Genomic DNA, 24,421 nt, shown 5'->3' with positions numbered 1-24,421 from the left:
GCCTAAACCTAACCTAATGGATTAAAGGAATGGATTTAAAAATATTGAATCCTAATTGTGTTAAGTCAAATCAACTGCAACTAAGTTGAGTGGCTTCCTGGATTAATGGATGATAGTTAAGTCATATCAACTGAATAAGTTGATAGACTAACTAGCTTATTTATTGTATGTCAGTTCAATAAATATTTGAACTACATACCCTGGTTTTGGACGGACTTTATATATATGTTTATGGTACCACGAGATGAGCTTGAGCCTCAGACTCGTTGGTTAGGGTGCGTATATGCAGTGGATGCGTAGCTGGCTATAGTAGGTTGAGGTGTACCTTGTTAGGTCTAGGTACTCATGCCCACCTTTAGGTGCGTTTTCGCATGTTACCTTCTATTCAAGTTGAGACCCCTACTGTAGTCCAGTGAATGTCCCTTAGTGTGGATATATCTATATGTATGGACCAGATAGCTATTGTTGAGATATTTATGGTGTATCTGCGTATCGAGTCACTGTTTGGATTGTAGTTAGAGAAGAATTTGCATGTGGGCCTGACCCACTCTTATTTTTACAGGTGTTCGTTAGTTCCAGACTTAGAGCTGGATCGTGCTGAGCAGATACAGTCATTCACTGCACCGATGACAAGGATTTTATTTCATGTTTTAGACTTGGGTTTCATTTCCAGTCTTTTGAGTTCAGTGAGATATTTTAGGGGTCCACTAGATGGATTCCCGAGTTGTAGTAGAAATAGAGAAGCTGGGTGTATCAGAATAATTCTTTATTAATAAAATTTTATTATGAAGTTTTTGGATTATTATTCTAGTTTCTTTTTAACAATTTATTTATTCCTGTTTTCTTAATTGTATTCTGTGTTCGATTATTGCTAATTGGTTTAATATCCTCGGGTAATCGGCCGTGGGCTTGGCCAACCCGCATCCGGAAATCCGGGGGTATCACAACTATGCTGCTAGTTCTTCTACCAATCCATCTTGGCTCTTGGATAGTGGTGCCTCTCACCATGTCACTGCTGATTTGAACAATCTCTCAATGTATGCTCCATACAATGGCTCGGATGACATTATGATCGGAGATGGCTCGAGCCTCCCCATTACCCACACTGGTTCCACTTCTCTCACAACTTCTCAAAATACTTTTCAATTAAACAATGTTCTTTGTGTTCCTGATATGAAAAAAAAAATTTATCTCAAATTTCCAATTTTGTAACACAAACAATGTTTCAATTGAATTCTTACCATCTGCCTTTCTTGTGAAGGAACTTCACACGGGGGCAACACTGCTGAAGGGTCAAACTAAAGATGGTGTATATGAGTGGCCAGTTTCATCCCCATTACTTGCCTTTTTCCAGCATAAAGACTTCCTCCTCTGCGTGGCATCATAGACTAGGACATCCATCTTTTTCCATTTTGAAACATATTGTTTCCAGTAATAAATTCGGCTTAACTTCCTCTGTGTCATCAGATTTCTCTTGCAATGCTTGTCTCTGCAATAAAAGCCATAAATTGTCATTCTCTACATCCACACTTGTCTCTTCTCAACCTCTTGAAACTATCTTTTCAGATGTTTGGACTTCACTAATAATTTCAACTGATGGATTTAAATACTATGTAATATTTATTGATCGCTTCACAAAATATATTTGGTTTTACCCCCTTAAGCAAAAATCAGAAGTTAAAGCTATTTTTATTTGCTTTAAAACCATTGTTGAAAAGTAATTTGATAAAAATATCAAGACACTGCCCTTGCATTGCCCTTGCCAATTTTCTTGCAACCAATGGAATTTCTCATCTCACTACATCACCTCACACACCTGAGCACAATGGCTTTTTTGAAAGAAGACATCTTCACATAGTTGAAACTGGTTTAGCATTACTCTCCCATGCCTCACTTCCTCTAGTCTATTGGTTTTATGCATTTGCCACAGCCATCTACTTAATAAATCGAATGCCAACACCCACACTCGATTTCTCCTCTCTATATGAAAATATTTTTGGAACTACTCCCAACTACTCCAAACTACGAATTTTTGGATGTCTGTGTTACCCTTGGCTTAGACCATATACAAGTCACAAACTAGATTCTCGTTCAAAACCATGTGTCTTTATTGGGTATTCTTTAACTCAAACTGCCTACTATTGTTTTGATCCCTCCACCTCCAAAATCTAGGTTCAAAATGATGTTCTTCGTGTTGCTCATGTGTCTTTTGAAGATCAAATTGCTGATGCTCTTACTAAGCCGCTTCCTCGACAACGCTTTATTCAACTCAAGTTCAAGATTAGACTTCTCTCATGAGCTCTATCTTGAGGGGGCATAACAGAGGAAACTTACTTATCCTTATCTTTATTTTGTATTATTCAAATTGATTATTAGTTGTACATAGCAGCGCTAGTTTATAGGATCTGTAACAAACATTTTGTTACTCTCAGTTGTTTTTATTCATTTGTTGTTTAATGAAAAGAATGGTGTGTGGAATTAAACAATTCATCCATTCTCAATTCTGTCAGATTATTCCTTAGAGCCAACGAATGACAGTTCTAGTGATATTGTTACCAATGATAAAGATTTTTCTTGGTTAAATTGCCGGCTCTAAATTTAGAATATTTTCTTTTTTAGGTAAACATAGTTGATTATTTGAATTATAATTTTTTTTTTTTTAATTTGTGATGTTGATCACTGACCTAAGGTTATTGATTAATTATATTTTGATAGTTTATTTCTTCTATGGTTATTGTGACATTATCAATTGGAATATATTTATTTTATAATTTATTACATATTCTTTATTGCCTTTACAAAGATATGATATATAAAAAAATGATAAGATGTGAATAATCGAATTTTTCATCCCGAATATTTAGCTCATCCAAAGTATTATGCATGTACAAATCCATACTACTAGTATTTTTACGTTTTCATATTTTTTTTTTAGAAAAAAATATCAAATTATTACGTTTTCATATCCATCTTTTTCCATACCTTATTTTACTAACTATATTACCTAACTAGCTACTTGTATTAAAAAATGTTTGCAGCACAAAATTTTGAATATTATTCTATGGATGAAGATTAATTGTTACCATTGGTTATTTGTTGGTCTAAATTAATAGCTATAACTTGTACTCTCAGTAGAGTAATGTGTTTTCACTTCTAAATTTGCCATGCCAGATTGTTGTTTCTTACTTTGTTGAGTGTTCAGACAAAATATTTTTATAATCTTATCTAAAATAATCATTTATAGGTTTTATTAATCCAAACTAAAACATAGTACCCTCTGTAAGTTTTGAAAAAAATGAGTATTATGTATTTTGGGTTATAAGATGATCCTACTGTATTCCTTATTATTTCATTGACATCCTTTCTTTGATGATTGGTTGACTTTCATGCAGAACCTCCCTAAGTCGTTCAGTTTTGAAGGTTTTAACCATTTCTCTGTAACCACTTATAAATTCAAACATCACTCAATAATCAATATAAATGCGAAGTGAGACTAAGCCTATTCATGCTTTCATGAAATAAACGAATTAACAAACTTTTATGATTGACAAGCTCTATGGATCAAACTTATTAATTGTGAGTATATTTGTCATAATGATGCATTTGATGTCTTAAGGACTGTTTATCTACAAAAGTCGAATGCGTTTTCTTTCTTAATTAAATCATGACCTTTCGCTAAGAAGGGAGGGTTGGTGTAATACCTCAATATTTTAAAGGATTTATTAATTAAAATTAATTACTTTTATTTTATTTTTCAATAATTTGTTTGATTTAATTAGAATTAATTATTTTTATTTTATTTTTAAATGATTTATTTTATTTAATTGAATGTTTAGATTAATTGTCTTATTTTAATTAGATTATATTTCATGATTATATTTGTTGAATTGTTATGGTATTTTGTTTTGTGGAATGCTATTATTGAATTGGTTATTTGATTTGTATGTATTTATACTTGTGTGAATTATTTGTTAATTATTTTTAATTATTAGTTTTAATTTAATTGTTAATTTTAATTGGATTGAGCTTAAGAGGAGTGTGACCAATGAATATAGTCTCAGGCTTGAAGGAAGCCTTATTAGGTTAATTAATAAGGGCCCATGGTTATAAGGATATTTAAATAATTATATTTGCATAATTATATATATATATATATATATATATATATATATATATTTATTTATTTATTTATTTATTGATATATGTATATATGTTTATGATTTAATTAGTTAAGGATTTACATTGAAAGGAAATATACAAATATATACTACATAATATATGTGTGTATATATATTATTTAATAATTATTATTTCTTTTATTTGATAGTCCTAGTAGGAATATGATTTGGATTTTAATGTGTATAAATATACATATAAAGTTTAGGATTAAAAAGTTTTACACGTTAGAAAAATAAGAGAGACAGAGAGAGAAAAAGAAGATAAGGCTGATAAAGAGGACGCCGAGTCGGAGAAAGAGAACGCTGAAATTGAAAGAGACAATCAAGGTCTGAATCGTCTGTTTCGCTTCGAAACCTTCAGGCGAGTTTTTCTATAACTTTCCTACTAGAACTCATAAGGATTTCACTTTGAGTATCAATGTTTAGATTAATTTTATTTGATTAAATCAGGATTAAATCGAAGTATTAAAAACATGATTTATTATTATTTTTATTTTTGAAATTGTTGAATTTTAATTATATATATAAGTTGTATATATTTAAAATCAACTGTATGCTTGACCTGTGACCCATGAGGGTTATTTAGCGTTTATAAAATTTTTAGAAATTTTTTGTAATTTTCTAGAATTTTCTAGTATTTTTTTTATATTTTTAGGAATTTATTATATTTTATTTACCTATAATTGTTAGAAAATTATATATAAATATATATTACTCTCTCCGTCCCAGTATAAGTGTCCTCATTGGGAACTAAAATTCATTGTGAGTCACAGTTCCGAATAAGGACACTTATATTGGAAAGGAGGGAGTTTTTATATATATATATACGCATTAGACAAGGTGATGAATAATCTAGTGTGGTGCGAGTATAGTATATTGGTGTGCATGTAGATCTGGGCCGCTAGTGCATTGAGATGATGACTGAAAACGATCCGGTGTGATGCGGCGCATGCTATTACGGTACGCATGGAATCTGGGCTCAGATGGGTCTTGATTAATTGGCAGTTGATCTGGTGTGGGTATATACATGTGAGCTCAAGTCAGCTAATTTAGTGTAAGTGCATTCATGTGAGATCAATGCTATAATCTGGTGTGGGCGAGCTCATAGGAGCTGAAAGACTCCAGCCAATTAGAATGCGTCAACACACACAGAACTTGAATCCAGCACGTGCAAGTGCATGGTAAACGCGTGGGCACGCGAGGGAAGTCCCTGTTGGCCTGTTTCGACACTTGAAATTGAAACGGTCATAACTTAGTCATCTTAAATCGAAATTGGGTCATTCTTAAGCTCAAATTTAAGGATTTTTTTGTCTTTCTTCCAATGGTACCAATTTCATTATCAGATTCCCATCCTACTAGGAGATATTTATGTTTTACTAAGACGATATCAAAAAATTGTTTAAACTGAAATGGAGTATTTATGGGAAACCATTTATGACGATATTTAGTAACATTTAATTTGCATAAATATAATTAAATTAATATATTGGTAATGGAAGAAGGTACATATATTTACATATTTATTCATATATGTGTATATATGGTTTAATTAATTTATGAGTTATATGGATGGACGTGTGTATATATATATATATAATTATTGATATATATGTATATATGGTTTTAAATTGTAAAGACCCTCACCCTGGCCAGACACAATATTATCCGCTTTTGGCTCACCCAGACCAGAGACTTCCCAGGGGGTCACCCATCCTGGTACTACTCCAAGTTAAGCACGCTTAACTACAGAGTTCTGATGGGTTCACGGCCATCACGGCTTTAAAACGCGTTGTGTCATAGAAGGGTGTTGAATCTACATATAGTACTTACCCCATCCACACCCAGACGATGTGGGATTGTGCACCTGTAGCTCGCCCAGTGTGGTAGCCTACTAGTGCCCCCTGCACACGCTCACACACACCCGCCAACAAGGTCGCCACAATCACCCCCCCTTTGGGGCCTAACGTCCTCGTTGGCCACACTTCTGGCTGGGTCAGGCTCTGATACCATTTGTAACGACCCTCACCCTGGCCAGACACAATATTATCCGCTTTTGGCTCACCCAGACCAGAGACTTCCCAGGGGGTCACCCATCCTGGTACTACTCCAAGCTAAGCACACTTAACTACAGAGTTCTGATGGGTTCACGGCCATCACGGCTTTAAAACGCGTTGTGTCATAGAAGGGTATTGAATCTACATATAGTACTTACCCCATCCACACCCAGACGATGTGGGATTGTGCACCTGTAGCTCGCCCAATGTGGTAGCCTACTAGTGCCCCCTGCACACGCTCACACACACCCGCCCACAAGGTCGCCACATAAATAATCAAGGATTATTAAGAAATGTATTATACACATATATATATTAAATAATATATGTGTATATGTATATATTATTTAAGATGATTAATATTATTTTTCTTATTTTGATATATCTTGATAGCTAGGCTCGTTGTTAAATTAACGATATGCATATAATATGCAGGGAATGCCTATGTATGATTTGTTTCGTTGTTAAATTAATTTTAAGGTTTGGTACATAGTTGAATTATAGGCATGGATGAGTTGGCAAAGGCTTAAATATATTGCCTAGGTATTTGTATAAATAAAATAGATACATAGGAAGTATGGATGAGTTGCTATTTTAAAAGTATATATATATATATATATATATATATATATATATATATATATATATTTGTGAAGGTATGGTTGAATTGCCAATGTATAAATAAATATACTTGTGAAGGTATCGTTGAATTGCCAATGTAAAAATAAATATACTTAAGGAGGCATAGTTGAGTTGCCAGTATATAAATAAATATTTTTATAATGGCATGGTTGAATTGGCTATGTGTTAGATGATTAAAATTTCATCTATGGTTATCGTATGTGTAGGTTGGATTAGGATTAGATATTCTTAAATTAGAATAATCTAGGTTAGTGTATTATTTTATACATATTAACAAAATAACGTTGGTGAAGACATGGACGATTGTCAAAGCCTAGAAGTTGGATGTGTAATTTAAATAATTAAATCATTATTAGGTTTTGAATTAAATATAATATTCTTTAATTATATTGTTTAAATGTTTAATTAACTGTTTAGGATGGAATTGAGGTTAATGAACTTTTCTTTAAAAAAAATGGTGGATTGGTTTAGAAATGATTATTATTTAATCATTGGTAATTGTTTTGGAATTAATGAATCTAGTAGTAGATGTGACTGTTGTATTTATATATAATTATTTATATATGTGTATATTATTGTTTATTAAAGATAAAAAAAATTATTAGGTTTAGTTTTGGTCAGAAATATTTTCTTTATTGGTTTTCAGAGGTCTGGTAGAGAGAACTTGCTCGTGGGCTTAACTCACGATTTATTTTTCAGGTTATCAGAAGGTCCAAGTCTCAAAGTTGAGGATCCGAGGACTTATCCATTTTTTCTATTTTATTTCCAAAGGAGGATGATAGACTTATTTTATTTATAGTTGACTGGATTATTGGATAGTATTTTTAGGGGTCCTTACATTACGGGATTCCTGAATTGTAATTTTGGAGAAGTATTAATAAAATTATTATTTATTAGTTTTCTTATTTTTATTTTTTATTTTCTAATTCTTTTTGTAATCTGTGCTGGTTTGAAATACTTTAATTGTTTTGATATTTCTTAATTTTGTGCGCGAATTTGATCAACCCATATTCTAAAATTAGGGAGTATCACAGTTGGGAAATTAAAAGGAAAAAGAAAACCCTTTGTGACAAATTTTTAACAAAATGATGGTCAGAAAACACCACTTTCTCAACAAGGGGTAATCAATGTTTTGCTTTACGTATCAAAATTTGTTGTGGTTAAAAATCATTTTCTTAAGACATCAAATGCATGATTCGCATCACCCATGACTATTTGCTGACAACTTTGTCACCAAACTATATTAATTTGAAAATTAGCCTGTTGCAAAAGGTGATTTGTTTGGAAATCAAGTAGAATAAATTTTCATTGTCCTCGAATGATGTGAAATAACATAAAATATTTCTAAATTAATAGAAACATTGACTGCTTAGTTTGTAATTTTCAAAACGGTTTTCAAGAATTCAGATAATTGAAAAACAATAAAAGACAGTTATCTAAAAATAGAATTTTTTTATAATTGAGTTTTCAAAATACAATTTTCAAAACATTGAACTAAGCAGAGTTTTTTTGTACAGTTTTTTGGAGAGTTGAAAACAGTACTAAGAATTACAAACCAAACCGGCTCATAGTTTGTGCAGAATTGGGTGCTCTGAGTTTTTCACTCAAATGGAACATCATTCCTGAAAAAAGAAAAATATAAGCATTGGTCTCTAGAATAGAAGGAAAAATTTAGATAATGCCACCAATGAAAGAGAACATGGATCAATTTTGAAAATAAACTACATAAAATGTTAAAACTAGTAATTAGGAAAATCAGTACAATGCAGAATGGAAGTAGACACATACTGATGAACCTAAAGGGAGACTATAGAACATATGGTTTGTATAAGAGTAAGTCCAAGCAGGATCACTGCAGCAATGGTTGAAGCAGTTTTCCATGGGGTGCTGAAATAATCACGGGTTAATGTTGCCCTCCACTTGTGCTTCGGATCCCTACAATATTCATTCAATTTTTCACTTATACCATAATAGAAATAGTTGGGAGTCCACAATGTCATTTCCTTGGTGAGATTATTAAAGAGAGTTGCCACTGCAGAACAATCGCTCAAGTAGCTATCCAAAATTCCATTGCGGATGAGTAATTCGGCATCTTTAGGAGTGTCAATAAGGCCATCCATGAATATAATATAATCAATTATGTAGCTATTGTATGGATAATGAAATTGCTCAAATGCGATGAGGTTTCTAAATAAAGATTCTATGGAGTCATTTACAATCAATTGGGGGATTTCCAACACTCCCATTGTTGGGAAACGTGCAAGTTTTAAAAACTTTTCGAGGGATTTTGATTCATAGATCTTGATTCATCACATAGAGACAAGTTTTATGCAAAAATAAAAATATGATGTATCATTCAATTAATGGATTGAATACTTACATCAAAGGTCTGAGTAAACCTTTAAAACTTTCCTCTAAAGTGAATGTTCTCACTTATTGTAGATCCCTTAGCAAGATGCCTTCTCCTTGGATCTCCATCTTCTTGGTAATTATTTTGCCTTTAGGAATCACTCATAAGCCTCCATGAATTACTTTGGAAAACTAGGCTTGTGGGAGCCTCGATTAGATGAGACCAAAAACCCTAATTTTCTAGAGAGAGAAAATAAATTCCTTTTTCCTTCTCATTAAAAATCACCCCCTAAAATATACATAGACCATGTATATTTATAGGCAACATAAAAATAAAGAAAAGGAAACAACAAATCCTTCTCCATCTCTAATTCATATGTCTCAAATCTAATATGATTCCAATATCAAGTTGGGCTATGAGTGAGAATCCATTGGGCCTATTATTTTATTGGCTACAATGAATTAATAATTGGCTCGGTCCATGGACCCAATTCAATTAATTCATAAATTAATTTCTACTCCACTAAAAGAAATTAATTGAACTCCAATTAAATAATAAATAACCTCTAAGTCAATATTGCACTTTGACCCCTCTATGCATAATTAGTTATCGGATAAATATAGCCATCAATCCGACTACTTAATTAATATATTTATTTTGGTACCTTTGATTATTTCTGGCTCGATCACAATAAAACATTTGTTTGACAAAAATAATAATTTAAATAAATAAATATATAATAAATCATTTTGTCTAAAAACACACGAAGGCCTTCGAATTTACTTTGTGATCAACCATAATCAATACAAAATAAATACAAGTAGCAATGATGCAAATATTGAAAATATAACCCTCTAACTATTAATTACATAACTACCCAAAGTGTCGGTCTAAGGATCCCGAAGAATCCGCCGAACAAATCAAAGTAATTATTAATTAATAAAAGAGTCTATACTTTTCTCATGCTTAAGAGTCAAATGCTATGACGGTGATAGGGAGTAATTGCATACGACGGCTCTCGCAATATATCTCAACCTAACGCGGATCCAGTTCAAGTCTTAATTAATTATGAGTCCATCCATAATTACCGACTATGAACAATTTATAATTACTATTTATATATCATGCATTGATTGTCATCACATACATATATATAAATATTTCTTGTAATTAAATGGACACTATCAATTTCATAGTGAATCGAAACATAATACATTGAATTCACCAATTATATAAATCATAAATATTTCAGATATGTCAGGAACATATGTCAATACAATTCAGATAGGAATTTGCTATGCCAGGGCATATAAATCCCAACAGCTCCCACTTGCCCTCATAGCCAATTCAAATTGCACCTAACTCCAATGTTATCCAGATGATGATCAAAATTATTGATCAATGACACCTTTGATAATGGATCAACAAAGTTGTGTTCCAATGCAATGTTTTAACTACAAGTGCATTTTCTTGCCGGACAATATCATGTAGAACATGATACTTCCTCTCAGTGTATCTTGTTCCTCTATGGAACCTTGGGTCATTGGTTTGGACTACTTCTGCACTATTGTCACAACATAGCTCAATAGGCAGGCTAGTATACTCCACAACCTCTAAATCAGTGAGATCAAACTAATAGGCTTCCTTTGCCGCCTTTAAGGCTGCAATATATTCCACCTACATGTTTGAGTCAGCAGTTGAAATCTGCTTAACAATCTACCAACTGATCTCCCTTCCATTAAGTGAACTTACACTGAGTCATGAACCTCATAGTATCTACTTCTGATTGAAAATCAGAACTAGCATACCTGACTAGGACCATATCATCACATCCATAAATGAATATGATATCATTGGTTCTCCTTAGGTACTTAATGATATTTTTCACAATAGACCAGTTGTCAAGTCCAGTATTGGACTGATCTCTACTGACTATCCCTACTATGTAGCGGATGTCCTGTTTGGTATAGACCATGGCATATATGAGACTCTCATATGCCGAAACATATTGTTCCAGTCCCATTTGCTCAATCTCCTTTGATAGTCTTGAAAAACTACTTATTAGAGAGAGCCATCCATATCAATAAAGCAAGAACTCATTCTTTGAGTTATGCATACCAAACCTGGTCAAAACTTTATCAATGTAGGATTATTAAGATAAGCCTATTTTCCTTTTAACCTGATCTTGCAAAAGCTTGATCCTAGGAATATAGCTTACATCTTGAAAATCCTTCATTTAAAAGTAATTGAACAACTACCTTTTAATTGATGACAAAACTTCCACGTCATTATAAATGAGTAGGATGTCATCAATATATAGAATTAAGAAAAATAATGACATTCCCTTGTACACTCATGATTTATTCACTAAGAAATCTTCTGGTATCTTTTTGTAGATTAACTTGCCTTCCATAGGAATCACCCTACTAGAAAGTTCTACAAGATCCCAGAATTTATTAGAATACATAGATTCCAACTCTGATTTCATAGTAACTCACCAAAACGATCTGTATCCACATCGGTTCACGCTTCCGTGTAGCTTACTGGGTCCAACTCATGTTTAACAGGGATGTCCATAATGGTCTCACCTAAAAACATGATTCTATCGAATTGGATGATAATCCTCCCACTACATCAATGTACCGATGCAAGAATCTGTGTAATAGATGATGCTAACGCATCAATAGGGAATTCATATATTATTCTCAATCTCTATAATAAGTGTGTTCACATGTGGTACATCTGGTACTCATACCAAATTCTCTAACATTATGCTACTAGGTATGTGATTCATAATATGATTCTCCTATAGATAAACAGTGAGTGAAAACAATCAACTTTTATCTTTGAGATCATAAAATAATCCATCCTAGTGACATTTAGAGTAGCTATCAAATCTAGCATGCCTATGATCTGATTCCAACTTACTTGTCCATATCAAACGCACATGTGCAAGACTACCCCATATGTGCATATGATTCAAACTAATATTTAGTCAAAAACATAGCTCAATGGTATCCTTGAGATAGACTAAGATGGAATGCAGTTCATAATGCGCATCGATGTCATTAACGCTAAACTCTTAAATGAAAGAGATAATGTGGCATTACTGATCATAGATCTAACCATGTTAAGTGGAATTCTGTTATTCCTATTTGACACCTAAATTAATTTAGCGTCAATTGCGGAAAACTGGTACGCAACACCCTCATTGATCATATAGTCTTTGCACTATCCCAAGAAATACTCAAATACTCGATCAGATCGAAGTGTCTTGATAAGGTTACCTAATCTGTGCTCCACATCAGTCTTGACCCTCTCGGAATATACCAAAAGTATAAGACTTGTGTCGCAACAGGTAAATTTATCCAAAACGTGAGTAATCTTGATTGGATGTTCATAAGACTACACGTGTACGTGTGTACCGACTCAAATTGTCCTTTATGTCTATTTCATCTGGCTGATTAAGCCCTAAGAGTTATCTATCCTTCAAAACAGGGTTCACAAGTTTGGTTTAGACTCCACTGCCTCACTAGGTAATTAACCTTCTTTGACCAATCTTTGAATCTTATTTTAATTGATAACAACCCAAAAATAGACATTAAAAATACAATGAGTCAGGAATAACAAATTTTCTCTTAACATTCAATCTAGAAGATGCAACATTAGTTTCTACATCCTGCAAATCTTAAGAGCTTGTGATTATAGTATATTAACCATCTTTCAATGCACCAGAAGCAATCGCATATCTATTCAATTTTATAAAACCAGTTTTACAAAATAACGATCTAGTTTTTATAAGCCAAAAGTGAAATAAGAATGAGATTGTGTTTCACTTCTGTGCATAAAGATAGTTCTCTAATACTAATATCCTCATACTCTCTAATTTCAGATGTAATACTCCCACTGACTTAACTACAACCTTGGCATCAGGTCAAAAGATAAATATATATCCATATCATCAAGGCTTCTGGATTCCTGAAATCCTTACAATAAATTGCAAACATGTTTAGTGGCTCCAGAATCTATCCATCAGGAATCAATAGATACAACCACATAACATGGCTCAATGATTAAATATATATTTTCCTATGCCACGTCATTGCTTAGACAGTTTGTCCTTTAGTGTCTTAGTTAACGGCAAAAGAAACAGTTTCATTCGCCCTCAACATACACTGCCTTATTCCCTTTAACCTTTTAGATACCTATGTTTTGTGCTAGCCTAATCATATTATCATCCTTCTTCTTTGCTTTGCCCGTCCACTTGGGCCTAGAAGAAGATGGTATAGACTAGGTTAGATTGATAGGAACGCCCATACTTTTGATTATCCCTTCATCTGTTACCAATTCTATAAGAATATCAGCCAGTGTGAACTCAAACTAATTCCTTATTTAGTTCACTCTAACAGAGTCGAATGAATTTGGTAACAAGGCAATAATCATGTCAACTTGAAACTTAGCACCCAAGTCAGCCCTATTGATCTCCAGCTAATTTTTAAATAATAAACAATCATTTTTCAAAATTCGATTTCATACTGGAGTTCCTTAGGCTATCTTGATGCTATTCAAGTCTGACATAGTACTTTGGCATACTCTCTATCTAATCTCACCAAAACATCTTATTAAATTTTAACATGATGCTTGAAGAAAATAAAATAATGTAAATGTTAGCTTTGGAGCGTATTCGAGGTAAACTCTAGAATATTGCACCAATTCATCTCATTTGCCTTATTTCACTTGTTCAAAGCATTAATGTTCTATTGGGTATCTTAAAGTAAAAGGATTAGGTTTTAGGAGTAGTAAATACATTTGTACCACCACGTTGTGAATAAAATATCTAATTTCCTTTTCTAGTCATTATAAATGAGGTCCAATATCATAAAATATGTAAGCAAGCAGATAAATGGATTAGACATAATTCATCTGAATATAAATGCATTCATACAATATGCAAGGTGAATTATTAATTCTGTCATGCATATTTAAAATTAAAATGAGTTTGTTAACCACATAATATAATAAATTTCAATCGAACAAGAGATCATTATCATTATTGGTGAACAATCCCTTTTAATTAATGCGGGTCCCTCAACTCTGTAGCATAATAAATCAACCAATCAATATGTCAATAACTTATCCCGTTGGAGGAGTTCATTATTACTATTGTTGAGATTCATTTACTATTAGGTGAGCACTTCCATTAAAATAATAATATGTGGGTCCCTTAACCACTGCATGAAAAATCGAATAACCAATACGCCAATAACTTATTCGGTTGGCGAAGTTCATTATTGCTATTGGCGGGCAAATCCCATCATTTCCATATCTCTTAAGACAATGCCTTGCCTTTCTAAAATCACCTAGTATAGACCACTTCGTTGGGAAGCTAACACTATTGATTTTAGATTGAGTGTATAACGTTATTAAAACTCTAACGAAAAATTAAACATTAAATATGTTGTCATTATAATCTAGACTCTTTAAATCATGCGTAGGGCCTTATTTTTAAAGATCTAATTACAATGAACATTTAATATTTGTATTTTCATGAGATAACCATTCTTGTAATATTAAGACTCTTCAAATCATGCGTGGGGCCTTATTTTTGAAGATCTAATTACAATGGTGTTAATAACAAAGGCCATGGGGCAATGTATAAAAATCCCCGCTCCCACTCAATTTTTAATCATTCATAATTAGGGTTTTCATTTTATTCATTTACATGATATAATGCATGCAAAACGTCTTGATTTTAATCCAATTAAATTTAGAAAATATTTGGACTTTAAACGATTCACTAATATTTAATTTGAAGCACACTTTAAAAATAATTTACAAAAACAATTTTTCGTTTCCCAATAAGTGCCCTCAAATTAATTAGTAATCTAATCCAATTAATTTTCATAATTTAATTAATATAAATCAAGCCATTTAAATAAATATCATGGATCCAATGCATGAACAATAATAATTAGCAATTAATTATTTCATGCATCACATACAACAATAAATGACAGATAAAGCAAATTAAATGGCCAATGGATTCAGCTTTTAACATTTAATTGCTCTAATCACTGCGCGAAGATCTTCCATCAGCTTGCAAACACCCACATAAGGTTGGTACGCACCAGGAGAAACAAAACAGCCCTTGGAACGCGCCTGGAGGGCCCCACACGCGCTCACACGCGCCTGGGGCATGCTGCAGGTCTTTGCACGCGCTCCCACGCGTCCCCACGGGCCGACACGCGCTTGGGGCGCATGGGACGCGCTCTCACGCGCTCCCACGCGCCTGGGCGAGTGGGACGCGCCTCCACGTGCCTTCACGCGCGTGGAGGACAAAACCTCCATGGCTGGCGCGTGAGATCCACGCGCCAGCTTGCCCATTGATTAGTCCATTCCTGGCGCGTGTGGAACACGCGCCAGGCTCACCTAACCGCTGCCACACCTGATCCGGGCCACCTCCGACGCCTCTTCTTGCCGCCGGCGAAGCTCCGGCCACCGGAAAAACGCCGGAAAAATTCCAAAAAATCCGGAAAAATCCCAGAAAATTAAATTAAGCTTCAAAAAATTCCAGAAGAATTCCAAAAAATTCGGAAAAATTCCAGAAAATTACTGAAGCATAATTTAACCCTTTTGGACCTTCTTGAAGCTTCATAGCATCCTTTGATGAATATTACATGGCTTTAAAAATATTTACAACTTGAAATACAATGGAAAAAATAAATTACATCATTGAACTTTCAAACGGCTAAATCAAAGCCTTAATTACATTCATCCAAAGATAAAATTACATTCAATATTCCTATAAGCTTCATCCATGGCCCAACCATACATCATCATTCATTCACAATTATTCATACATCATCATGTATCAATATATATCAACATATTAAATCATACATCAACATACATCAATAAAAATATACATGAATATAATTTTGGATCCATGAATGATAATTCTCATAAAATCATGATCTCTAGTAATGAATCAAACCATGCTCTGATACCACTGTTGGGAAACGTGCAAGTTTTAAAAACTTTTCGAGTGATTTTGATTCATAGATCTTGATTCATTACATAGAGACAAGTTTTATGCAAAAATAAAAATATGATGTATCATTCAATTAATGGATTGAATACTTACATCAAAGGTCTGAGTAAACCTTTAAAACTTTCCTCTAAAGTGAATGTTCTCACTTATTGTAGATCCCTTAGCAAGATGCCTTCTCCTTGGATCTCCATCTTCTTGGTAATTATTTTGCCTTTAGGAATCACTCATAAGCCTCCATGAATTACTTTGGAAAACTAGGCTTGTGGGAGCCTCGATTAGATGAGACCATAAACCCTAATTTTCTAGAGAGAGAAAATAAATTCCTTTTTCCTTCTCATTAAAAATCACCCCCTAAAATATACATAGACCATGTATATTTATAGGCAACATAAAAATAAAGAAAAGGAAACAACAAATCCTTCTCCATCTCTAATTCATATGTCTCAAATCTAATATGATTCCAATATCAAGTTGGGCTATGAGTGAGAATCCATTGGGCCTATTATTTTATTGGCTACAATGAATTAATAATTGGCCCGGTCCATGGACCCAATTCAATTAATTCATAAATTAATTTCTACTCCACTAAAAGAAATTAATTGAACTCCAATTAAATAATAAATAACCTCTAAGTCAATATTGCACTTTGACCCCTCTATGCATAATTAGTTATCGGATAAATATAGCCATCAATCCGACTACTTAATTAATATATTTATTTTGGTACCTTTGATTATTTCTGGCTCGATCACAATAAAACATTTGTTTGACAAAAATAATAATTTAAATAAATAAATATATAATAAATCATTTTGTCTAAAAACACACGAAGGCCTTCGAATTTACTTTGTGATCAACCATAATCAATACAAAATAAATACAAGTAGCAATGATGCAAATATTGAAAATATAACCCTCTAACTATTAATTACATAACTACCCAAAGTGTCGGTCTAAGGATCCCGAAGAATCCGCCGAACAAATCAAAGTAATTATTAATTAATAAAAGAGTCTATACTTTTCTCATGCTTAAGAGTCAAATGCTATGACGGTGATAGGGAGTAATTGCATACGACGGCTCTCGCAATATATCTCAACCTAACGCGGATCCAGTTCAAGTCTTAATTAATTATGAGTCCATCCATAATTACCGACTATGAACAATTTATAATTACTATTTATATATCATGCATTGATTGTCATCACATACATATATATAAATATTTCTTGTAATTAAATGGACACTATCAATTTCATAGTGAATCGAAACATAATACATTGAATTCACCAATTATATAAATCATAAATATTTCAGATATGTCAGGAACATATGTCAATACAATCCAGATAGGAATTTGCTATGCCAGGGCATATAAATCCCAACACCCATAGCATGTCTTATGTCAAGCTTGAGATTACTACTTGAGCCCTTGTATTTCATTCCTGCCCCGTGAAGCTATGTTGCAGTTGGTACCTGCACATATTGCACTTGATATGGTTTCAATGGCCTTAGAGATGATGGTAAGTAACACAACCTCAGCAAATCAACAAAATGCTTTACTCCAGAACTCGAAATTGACTCATTCATGTCACTTAAAATAATACCAGAATATGCGAAGTAGTTGATGGAAAGATGGAGGAAGGAAGAGGATCCCTGGCTAGGAGGGAAGGCTAAATCCATGAGACCCTCAAGAATAAAGAAGGGAAGTTGATTTTCAATTAAGATCATGTCTCGTTCTAAACTACTCATCCAAATTTTCCTATTTAAGTAACTGGTGTTTTGGTCGATACAGAATTTGCATCTCCAAATGACCTCAATGATGAAACTGCTATCCAAAAGAACCATTTTAACAAATTCATCACTGCTAAGCTTAATGCTTTCTGCATAATAACTTCGAGCTTTTTCTTCCCATTCCTTTGCCACCCTTATACAACTCTTCAAAGTCATGCGATCAGTCCGGTTAAGGAATGACTGAAAGTATCTGGGTTTAAACTCTTCCATGGCTTGTAAGTGTTCTTTACCACGATGAAATGGACCGATGGAAAGCTCCCCAGGTGTGTAAGCATCTTCATTTATTTCACGCATTCTCTTGGGTACTCTATAGATACAACAATCGTTTGACAGAGGAGGCAGGCCATCTATCATTTCTCTCATGGAATCAGACAGTGGGATGTCAGAATCTTCTTGAATATCAATTGAAGCATAGTCTTCTCTCTCATTCATCCCATGGCTTCTTGTATTATTGTGCCCTCTTTCCATCGATGTGATTTCCTAGTGCATTAATAGAAAAAAGCGCAATTAAGACACATTAGGCACAAAATATACTCTGGTAAATGAACTTTTTTTTTTTTTTTAGGTAAAAACTCTGGTAAATGACTTTACTACCGAGCAATTATATTATACATATAGTACTATTTCTCCAACTCAAATCTTGTTCTTAAGATTTTATTTATTTATTTATTTATTTTGTGTGTGCACGTGTGAATATACATATATATTCGTATTGCCAGATTAATATATATAAGCATATTGACTACAGTACACATCACAGTGCTACAACTTGACTAGGTTGCAGTCTTGCAGAGCTCAAGATGCAGAACATTCTTTGCAAAAGAAAAAGGAGGTTGTGCATGAATAATGGTTTTCTGTACATAGTTGAAAATCTGCAACTTAAACTAATACAAAAATTTAACTTTGATTCCATGCCTTTATTGTACAGAAATAGTAGAATGTTAAAGCAGCCAATAATTAAGAATTGGAAATACCTAATTCCAGATATTAAATCACAAATTATATATGTTATGTTTAACATTTTCCTAATGGAATATGTATTACTAGAATGAAATCAATATTCAATTTTATGCACGAAAAAAAGAAAAAAAAATCAACACCCAATTTTCCTCGTAATTATTCTGTTTAACTAGCAGAATATTAATCTGTAACAAATCAACAGTATGAAACTATGTTAACTTGGATCAAATTGTGATGTGATAAATATGAAGAGCGAGAGAGAGAGATGGAACCTGTTCTCAGAAAACAAAGCAAGGTAAAGAAAAACGATGAGAAGAAAACGCCAGAATAACTCAGCTCTCTTGAAAGATACCAATAATTAACATGCCTGAAAAATGAGTGGACGTGGTAAATCCCTCATGGTGCGATTGTGGCTTAAATGATTGTGGGGCACACTTGCTTTTGCTTTGCCATCAACTTTGGAAATCATTGATTAGCTACATTGCTCACCCATTCCAACTTATATTAATTTTACATATTTACTTTATAAATGTATTTTATTTTTTTCTTTTCACTTTCCTCTCTCAAAATGAACTCTCTTTATACTAATTTGTACTATAACATTTGCAACGACTAAACCATAAGAGCGATTTGCAAGACTAAACCATAAGAGCGATTTGGAGGGCCAAAATTAATTGCATGAATATAAAAATATAATATATTTTTACTTTAGAAATGTATTTTATATTTTTTCTTTTCACTTTCCTCGCTCAAATGGAAGCACTCTGTCACCATCCACCCATGACGATTGGGACACTGGATCGAGCAATTTGCGCCCTCCTCCGCACCCTCCAGAGTCCAGATTGAAGCCTCAGCTCCGGGTGTGGTCGATGAATACAATATAATGTCGGGATTGTTTATGCTAAACACGGCATATCAACCGCAATGATCTTCTCTGTCAAATGCTTGTTGCTTGTTTTGGGCCTTGGCATTTATGTACCCTTTTATTTGCCCTTTGGGCCTTGTTTTCTTTCAGCCCAATGCTAAAGCCCAGTGTATTTAGTCCAATTATTTATACAAGTGTCTTTTTTTTTAGTTAAAGATATATTATTTATTTATACAATTTGCTTAACCTTTTTATATTTATTCTACAAACTTGGTGGGCTTGATATTTCATAATATAATGCAAATTAAAGATTCCATTTAGATCATTAGGTATAGTATATGCCAAAAAAATGTAACAATTACTTTTCAATTGAAAGCAAATAATCTTTAAATTTGGTGAATTTTAGGTCTCATACCCTCTATTATTTAATGAAATTGGTAGTAATACTTAAGTTATTTAGTTTTCCTTATTATTTAAGCTCTCTTTTTAAGTTGTCAGAAGAATTAAGTTATTCGAATATATAGGAGAGGAATCGTGGTTGACAGAATTAAATTATTAGAATATTTACTTTGGTGGTGTTTAGCAATGCTATAGTTGCAAAATTATTTTCTAACCAGCAATTATTTTGAAAAGAAAAGGGGTTTAGATTATAAATAAATAAAATTTTCTCCACTGATACAACCCCAAACACCACCCTGATCAACCCGGCAGCACCACCAGTGCCGGATTACTTCAAGTTGTTGATATTCATGCCATGATTTTGATTGCAGTTAGCTCTTATGTTGATTTTGGGATTTGATTTTGTTGAATCCATCTCTAGGGCATGGTTGCTAGTTACTTTCTGTTTCTTCTTTTTGGGCTAAATGGGCCACAACTGTTTCTTCTCTTTGAGCTTCGGGTCTCTTTTCTGGGCCATTCTTATCCTGGGGCATACCCCTTGTAATTTGTACAGTTTGTTTTCTTTTTAATCTTACACTTACTTTTCAAAAAAAAAAAAAAAAAAACTGTTACCATTGATTGTTGGTCAGTTTTTTTTTATTCATTCATCAAATACGGAAAAAATAAATGACCATTCCTTAATATATACGAGTAGTTCACAGTCACAATCCCAACTTGTTACCATTAATCTTTTCTCCTTGGCATCAAACAAGTTAGAAACTTGAAAAGCGTCGTGAATTCGAAGCCTTGAGGTGAATTTTTTATTCTTTTTTCCCCCAGAAATTCAAACAATTATATATGGGCTATAAACTCAGTCAAAACATGGCATTGAGTGATAAACGAAGTAGACCAGAAGGTTTTAGGCCCAATCTAAGGCAAGCCTTTTGCGATAGGCCCACTGCCATTACAAATAGCCGTTATTAACGGTGACCCAGTCAACCTTAAGAAAGGATATTCAAACACTCCAATTATCTACAAAAATGTTTTCCTTTTTTTCTTCGGCTCTGTGAATTTTAAAAAATTATGTTTTACAATTCAATTCTCTGTGCTGCAGGGAAAAAATTAAAAAATAAATAAATCATACAGAATCCATTTTGCCCCAAAGGATTTGAAAAATAAGTGTGATAAATCAACCCAAAACTTGGCTTCATACATGGATCGGTACTTGCATTTTCCTCCCAAACGAAATACTATTGCCCAGAGAGAAAAATGTCAACATTTTTCTTTAGATTAAACTTTGGTTGCTTAGGATTGTTTCAACAAATTTGCAATTGCTGCAAGTTGTGAGTACAATGTGTGACAAATTTTAAATTTTGGAGTTACATATTTCACGAAGGATGTGATTAAGAAAATAGAATAAAAATGTAAAGAAACAATTTTTTCATATTTCCCTAAAATATGATAAGATATAAATAAAATAACCCTCTGAAATAAGCTGAAAAGAAATGACACATAAAATCAAACTTTTAATAATTACTTAAATATACTCAGCGATACAATTTTCTATTGGGGCTTGAATGGTCAACCTCTAATAATTGGAAAAATCAGTACAATACCGAATGAAAGACAACAACAATTTTGAAAATAAATTAGATAATATGTTAAAACTAGCTGGTAATTGGGAAAATAAATCAGTACAATACAGAATGGAAGTAGACACATGTATGCATATTGAACCTAAAGGGAGACTATAGCACATATAGTTTGTGTGAGAGTAAGTCCAAGCAGGATCACTGCAGCGATTGTAGAAGCAACACTCCATGGAGTGCTGAAATAATCACGTCCTAATGTCGCCTTCCACCTTCTTAATGTCGCCTTCCACTTCTGACATGGATCGTTGCAATAGTTATTCAGTTCTATACTTATATCACAAAAGTAATAGTTCTGACTCCATAAAGTCACGTTTGGGGTGAGTTTATTAAAGAGACTTGCCACTGCAGAACTTTCACCCAGGCAGTTCACAAAAATTCCTCTTTGGATAAGTAAATTTGCATCTTTAGCAGTGTCGATAAGATTATCCATGAAATGAATATAATCAATTATGTAACTATCATATAGATAGTGAAATTGTTCCAGTGCCATGAGGTTTAGAAAGAAGGATTCTGTCCAGGCACATATGGTCAACTGCGGGATTTCCAACTCTCCCTTGCTTCTACGTGCTATGTCAAGCAAGCAATTGCTTGAGCCCTTCCAAAACTCCATTCCTGCCTCTCGAAGCTCTGTTGCAGTGCGTATTGGCACGTATTTAACTCTACAGCGAGCTGGTGACCTTAGAGATGATGGTAAGAGACATAACCTCAACAAATCAACAAAATGCTTTATCTCACCACTTGAGAATGGCTCTTCTCTGTTACTGACAAAAAAATTAGCTTCCAAGTAATTGATGGAAAGCATGAGGAAGGGACGGGTTGTATTGTTGGGAGAAGAGATGGATAGGTTGAAGATTCTTTCAAGAACAAAGAAGGGAAGCTGATTCTCAATTAAAATCAAGTCCTGGTGAAAATCATTCATGAATATTTGCTTATCCAGGTAATCGTTTTGTTTTTCGAAATCAGAATCATTGAACCTACAAATGACCTCAATGATGAAACAACTATCCAAAAGAATCATTTCAACAAATTCATCACTAGGAAGCATAATGATTTCGGCATAATAGCTTCGAGCATCCTCTTCCAACTGCTTTACCACTCTTATACAACTCTTCAAACTCATGCCATCAGTACGATTAAGGAATGACTTCAAGTACCTGAGTTTATCCTTTTCCATGACTTGCAAGTGTTTTTTGCCACGATGAAATGGGCCGATGGAAACTATCTGGGGTGTAAATGCTTTTTCGTTTACATCACGAAGTCTCTTGGGAACTCTAAAGATACAGCAATCATTTGATAGAGGATGCAAACCATCTATCTTTTCACTAATGGAATTTAACACTGGGATGTCCTCCGGATCATTTGAAATATATTTCTCTGCTCTCTCATTCCCATGGCTGCTGCTTGTAATGTCCGTTCTTTCCATCGCGTGTTGTCCTGGTGCTTTACAACAGTAATGAAGACATATTAATTAATTGTTGCTTTATATATGCTCCATTTGGTGGTGGATGATGATGCATGAATATATAAAAATACACTACAAATTTTTAGATGTGTTTTGTCTTTCTTCCTGAATCTAACTAGTTGTTAAAATTTATTATCTTGTGTATTTATTTTTGTTTATAATTAGGTATAATGTCAACAAGTTAGCTGTAATAGGTCTGGTATTTTGCAATCTAACTCAAAAACATAAGTTGTTAAGTGGTGTACTCGTAGAGATAGTAAATCCTAAATCTTTCCTCAAAAATAATTAAAATGCAAAAAAAATAAGAGATATCGAAACAAATAAACCAAGCAATTAAGGGAAAATATATAGTGAAAGTTGTCCTAAATAGAATAAATAGCCATCCAGTATGTTTAGAGACTTCATGCATCCAGCTGGCATGTCATCATCACAATAATATTATATCCGCAGACTCCACCTAGCTTCTAAGTTCGAAGTACCCTCAGTGAATAAAATCATAAATAGTCTGTTAAAACAGTTAACCCTTATTTTTAGAAACTTGTGTTTATATCAGAGTTACAGTTGCAAAATGGGTTATTTGCTTTATCCTGATCAAACCACAGTGAAAATAGAAAAATTAGCAGCATGAAACGTATATAATTTGTCTGCATGAAACAAATAATTCTTTGACCATACATTTTATAAATCAAATTGGTAACAAGTTCATCTAGTCTTTGCAAAACCATTTTTATCTCACTAAATTAAGATTGTATGTACTGCACTCTAAAAACCAAGTTGTGTTTTTATGTGATGAAGGTAGGTCATAGAATAATACGTCCTCCATAGGAAGAAAATGTCTAATATTATAAAAAAAAACTTGATACTCGAACTGGATTTGGGCTTCAATTATTTGGTAAGGTTGTTTTTATTAAAGATCAGATCCTTGATGCTTAATTATATGGATATTACAATGCGTAGTGGAGGTTTTGGGGTTCCAATCTACAGCGATTATGTTGTGTTCACGGAAAGAGAAGGCGATCATGATTTGTTTTATCTTT

At 33.3% G+C, this 24,421-nt stretch overlaps 2 protein-coding genes across 5 annotated transcripts in view; both read right to left on the bottom strand.

The window, feature by feature from the left end:
- Window positions 1-24,421, bottom strand: part of LOC132284018 (UPF0481 protein At3g47200-like) — a 74,423-nt gene that overhangs the window by 48,383 nt on the left and 1,619 nt on the right. Inside the window, exon 2 of one of the 4 annotated variants that reach the window (XM_059786080.1) lies at window positions 21,777-23,362. The exons of 2 other annotated variants lie outside the window; for them this stretch is intronic. In XM_059786080.1, the coding sequence (XP_059642063.1) occupies window positions 22,008-23,345 (1,338 nt within the window). In that variant the 5' untranslated portion in view covers window positions 23,346-23,362 and the 3' untranslated portion in view covers window positions 21,777-22,007. Of the gene's footprint in view, window positions 1-21,776; window positions 23,363-24,421 lie in introns of those variants that run through there. One more of the 4 variants, XM_059786077.1, reaches the window with a different exon arrangement.
- On the bottom strand, window positions 17,330-19,382 carry LOC132283639 (UPF0481 protein At3g47200-like). The gene is made up of 2 exons (XM_059785624.1): window positions 19,300-19,382; window positions 17,330-18,547 (listed from the first exon to the last, which is right to left on the bottom strand). Exon 2 carries the CDS (start codon window positions 18,533-18,535, stop codon window positions 17,732-17,734), a length of 804 nt encoding a protein of 267 aa, XP_059641607.1. The 5' UTR covers window positions 18,536-18,547; window positions 19,300-19,382; the 3' UTR covers window positions 17,330-17,731.

Source organism: Cornus florida, unplaced genomic scaffold (assembly GCF_030987335.1).
Source record: "Cornus florida cultivar Cherokee Brave unplaced genomic scaffold, ASM3098733v1 CherokeeBrave_3.0.0_Hap2_Chr11, whole genome shotgun sequence".
In the NCBI taxonomy this organism is placed as follows: domain Eukaryota; kingdom Viridiplantae; phylum Streptophyta; class Magnoliopsida; order Cornales; family Cornaceae; genus Cornus; species Cornus florida.
Note: the sequence above shows the minus strand (reverse complement) of the source record. Positions and strands in the feature narration are given on the sequence as shown.

What these genes read in the sequence shown, in the direction of transcription:
- LOC132283639 (XM_059785624.1), bottom strand. Translation starts at nt 18,535, where the DNA reads ATGGAAAGAGGGCACAATAATACAAGAAGCCATGGGATGAATGAGAGA.